Raw genomic sequence first — 4,779 nt, forward strand, 5'->3', positions numbered from 1 at the left:
AAGGAAGGAAGAAATTTGGAAATGAAACTTTAAATCAGAAGAAGGGACTTTTTTCCTTTACGGGTCTTGCTTTCAGAGGCAGATGCAGAGGGTCTAAGTCAGTTTGAAGCAGCAGCAACAGGTTTGTCCGTGTTCAAGTCAAGACAGCCACAGACCAGTGACCTAACATTCCTGAGATAACACCATTTCCCAGAGCAATTCTCCTGCGATTCAACTGAGAACCTAAATGGACTGAGTGGACATCGATCATCCCCAGAGTTCTTTTCCCACTGACAACTCTGAAGGTTTAACCAGTGATCGATATTTGCAGTAACACAACTGTGAGGCAGTGTTTTGAGCAGCACCATTTTAGATCAGAAGCATCATGGCCACCACTATACCACCACACAACCTCATACCTGCTCAGTGCAAAAGCCACAATAAACTGATAACAAGATGTGTGAACTTGTTCTCAGCAATGGGCCCATAGAGGACATTTGACTGGGTTCATGGTCATTTCAGAAAAACCTCAAACTCTCCCTAAACCACTTTTTTGTCATTCATCCATTATGCACAGTGTTTGGTGAAGTAGCACACTCTTCCAAAGGTCTTCTTACATGGCCTCTAGCACCATTCCCTGCTTACTTTGCCCTCTGATCTTGCCCAGGGCATCTTCTGTTCATTTCCTCTGTCCTAAAGATTGTTCCTGTCAGCAGTTCTCTTTCATCTTCTAGGCTGGAAAAGATATCCTCTTATCCAGGACCGTTCTGCTCTGACAAAGGGAAACCATCCCCATCTGAGGCCAGGCTAAGGAATACATCTTGTCTAGTTTATGAAGAAGGTCTGTTTCCTACATCTGTACCTTCTCTCTCATGTGCTCGTCCTCCCTATTTCTATTTCTCTCTCCTTCCTCTTCATTGCCTCAACTGCTTTTGCAGCTGTACTTACTTTCCCAGCTGCTCAAGAAGCAGGTCCATAATATGAAAACCTGTTCAGTTTAACAGCAAGTACTGTACAGAAAGTTAGGATAACCCTATTCTGCTGGAATAAAGTGTGACCAAATGAAGGCTGTGGAAAGGTCATGTGCTGAAATAAGGTGAGCCCATTTTAAGGCTGTTTTAGGACCAAACAATGCTCTGGTATTAACGCAGGGGCTCAGATTGAACCCCGCCCCCTTAAGTGAGCTCACATTGTCATACATTGCTCTGATGCAGTCAATCAGTGACCCAGAGCTTAGCTGGGGGGGCTTTGAGATTCTTTTCTGACCCCCCTTTCACCTCACCTCCTGCTCGACAAAAGAAAGAATGGTAATTAACTGATGAAGAGCTCGGTAAGATTATCCAGCCTCCTCGCCAAGAACTCCAGCTCTGCCAGTGGTGTGTCATGTCCCAGATGACCACTGCAGAATGAGGAGCGATGGATCTCAATGGTCTATTGAGCTGCACTCCTCTTTCATCCTCTGTTCGGCTGGAAAAGAGGAGAGCAGTATGCAGTGTTGTGCTTTTGAGCCAGGAATGTTCTTTCATATCAAAACAAATTAGTAAAAAGCACTCACAGTGTTTTAGGACAAACGTGGAGAAAATGGTCACAATGCTTTGAGCGTGGACACACTCATGAACACAGTTATTCACTGACCACATCACCGCTTAGAGAACGCAAGTGAACAAACAACCCCTCACTGAGAGCCAGAATGCGCAGCAGATTGAATTATACAAGTGAAAGTAAAAATAGCTGTGTGTCCCAACCACCTAGAGCGACACAGAGCAGGAAACAAGGGGGGACAGGGTGAGAGACAGACTGAGAGTAAGTGAGGAGAAGAAACATTTAATTCCACTCAGTGACGAATATTTTGACTCTGTGCACAGAGCTGCAGTGAAAATGGGGTGAGATAAACACCACACTGTCACACATTTGCACACCCTCCCATTTTCATTCATAATATCTCACTCATTCAAATGTGTCACCAGTGTCAGGGCCCCCCACAGCTGGGGTCCCAACCCTCCACCCAAACTCCAGCAAGCAGACCACCCAATAGATCCCCTGACCAGCTTGATTTGATCACGGTTTCTCAATGGCATGTGAATTTTGGGGGGTGGGGGGATCTAAAGCATTTTAGCTAATTCTTGATGATTTCACCATGATATACAGTATTTTGTGCAACTGAAGTTTGCAGGTTATTAAAGTTGCACGGTTAGAGTTTGCACAAAGGTCTGCAATCTCCTGCAAATTGATTATAAATGTGACAGGAGTCCTATGCTGACATATAAGAACAAATTCCAGTTGAAGAGTTCTCTCACCCAGAACATGCAGGACAGACAGACCCAGGTGCGTGCAGGTCCAGCCAGAGCTGCTGGCAGGCTGAGAGAGACCGACGGCATGGTGTCAGACAGGAGTGACGATGCTGCTGCTGCTGCTACAGAGCAGTGGGCTTCCTCAAGTCTAGCCCAGCCAGGAGACGATTTGCCCAGCGCTGCAAAGCCATGACTGTCCCGGACACAAACACTCCTGCCTTCTCCCTGTTCCTCACTGTCGGCCTTGTTTTCCCCTCCTGTCTCTCCCCCTAAATCAGATCCTGACTGCCTCTCCTCTATACTCACTCTGCCTGTCTCTCCATCTGCCAGGGAAAGTTTTACAAAGCTTTTTTTTTTCTGAGGGGGGGTGTCAGGCTGCCCCCACTTCTCCATGGGAGCAAAGGGGGAGGGGGTATTCCACTTATTATCCATCTCTTTTGCCCCTCCTCTCTCTCTCATCCCATCTCTCCTCCCTCTTTACCCCTCTAAGTCTTTCCACTTTTAATTTCATTCATTCCTTGTTCCCACCCCCTGCCAGTTCATCCCCCTCAACATCCATCGTACTTTACCTCCCCCTCCCTCCGTCTCTCCATTGCACAGTTTTCATGTGTATTTCTGTGCCGAGCCCATTTGAATATTTCATAAACTCACCCTTGGGATAAATGTCCACAGGCATTTCTCCTGACACTGGAAAATGTTAATGAAAATGTTCATCACTGGACGTCAGGGAAGACACCAGCTACTGAGATTGTCAGTTCATGTCCAAAGTGTCTGAAATCTACATTAGGATCGATGAGCTCTTATGTTTGACATTATTCAATACTCAGTTTTCAACAATCCACCAGAAATTTCAACACCTCATCCCATTAGAACACATACGTTCTAAGTTTACATTGTGTGTTAAGTTCTTTAAGTGAACAGCTATTCATTATATTCCATATTAGCTCTAATCAGCCAACTTTTATGACTACTTTTTTTTTGTAAAGTAAGGTTTTTTGTCTAGACAGGACACCAAATGATGGCAGGATGGATAAGTATCCTTTAACCTGCGGTCCTCTGCTCTAAGCCCAAAAAAGACGGATCACAAACACTTCCACAACTACAAGTAAGATGCATATTTTGGGGACTCTTTTCAGCTGCGGATTAAAAAACTATCTGTTGAGCATTTCCAGCAGCAGTCCCACACACACTGTGTATGTGGGACTAAAGAGTTAAAATAAGCTTCACTGTGCGATCATGATATTGAAAGAACATGCTGCTTAGTGAAACAGGGCGGCTCACTGATGTGTTTTTAATAGCTAATAGTAGAGCCAGTAGTAGTAGTAGTAGAGGAATAAGGTATAACAGGCTTTGGACGCACACACATGCACACAATACTTGTTAGGATGAAGTCATTGTTGCTTTTGGTCTTTTTCCTATTGCTAGCAAATAGAAGGAAAGCATCCGTATCACAATATAATTCTTACAGTACACTCCCCATGAGACATGCAAAGATGCTCTCACATGACAGAATCCCTCTACCACCTGACAACATAAACACACAATTTAAACCTGCAGAATCACTACAACACATACATAAACAAACAAAGATAACCACCTGTTTCTCCCCCTCTCTCACACATACACACCTTCACATCTCTCTCACACACTATAAAAAAGCCAAGCCATCCTCACACAGAAACATACAAACACATTCACCCAGTGGCACAAAGCATCAGTCCCCTGGTATTTCCTGCAGGCCACCCTACAGACACAAATTCACTAACAGAGACAAAGAGAGAAAACATCTAATCCCACTCCAACCAACATCACTTTCCAGGAAGTTATATTTGTTTTTCTATATTGCTTCATATTTACTTCATTTCTATTGTTTGTCTGTTTCTTTCTGACAATTGTTTTCATTGCAGTTTGTTTTATTCAGTTGATCATTGCCATCTACATGAATGCAGACTGCAAAGTTATGTTAACAAGTGTGTGTGTGTGTGTGTGTGTGTGTGTGTGTGTCTCAAGTCCATGGCGCTGCCCCATCACGCTACAATATTAAACCGCAACCGAAATAACCTTGGAAATCAACTGGACTTGGAATTCTAGATTGAAGACGTTTCACCTCTCATCCAAGAGGCTTCATCAGTTCTGACTGACTGGTGTTGAGTCGGAGATATTTATCCCCCTCGGTGTGGTTTCAGTCCTTAGAAGGCCAACACCTGGGGACAATAGGGACATTTGATTTAGGTTGACATGATAAAAATCGTGTCAAAAGGGGCAATTTGTTAGAAATTAATACATCAGTCAGATAATTATTAGACTTTAATGTGTTAGACTTTAATATGTGTTAGTAATGTAGTTTAGTAAGATTCAAAGTCTGCTCCTGTGTGCTCTGCTTCAAGGTTAGCAGCAAGCCATGACACCAATTGTTTTCTTGTATTAATCTTGTGTAAGAATTATGTCTGAATGAATGTTTAGTTACACATCACACATACAACATACACACACATTGAGCTACCTCATT

At 43.6% G+C, this 4,779-nt stretch overlaps 1 protein-coding gene across 10 annotated transcripts in view; it reads right to left on the reverse strand.

The window, feature by feature from the left end:
- The window catches only part of tns1b (tensin 1b), a 140,519-nt gene that overhangs the window by 120,517 nt on the left and 15,223 nt on the right, over positions 1–4,779 (reverse strand). Inside the window, exon 1 of one of the 10 annotated variants that reach the window (XM_020621626.1) lies at positions 2,277–2,575. The exons of the other annotated variants lie outside the window; for them this stretch is intronic. Within the exon in view, the coding sequence (XP_020477282.1) occupies positions 2,277–2,357 (81 nt within the window). The 5' untranslated portion in view covers positions 2,358–2,575. Of the gene's footprint in view, positions 1–2,276; positions 2,576–4,779 lie in introns of those variants that run through there. 10 annotated transcript variants of the gene reach the window in all.

This window comes from Monopterus albus, unplaced genomic scaffold, assembly GCF_001952655.1.
Source record: "Monopterus albus unplaced genomic scaffold, M_albus_1.0 scaffold263.1, whole genome shotgun sequence".
NCBI classification, from domain to species: Eukaryota; Metazoa; Chordata; class Actinopteri; order Synbranchiformes; family Synbranchidae; genus Monopterus; species Monopterus albus.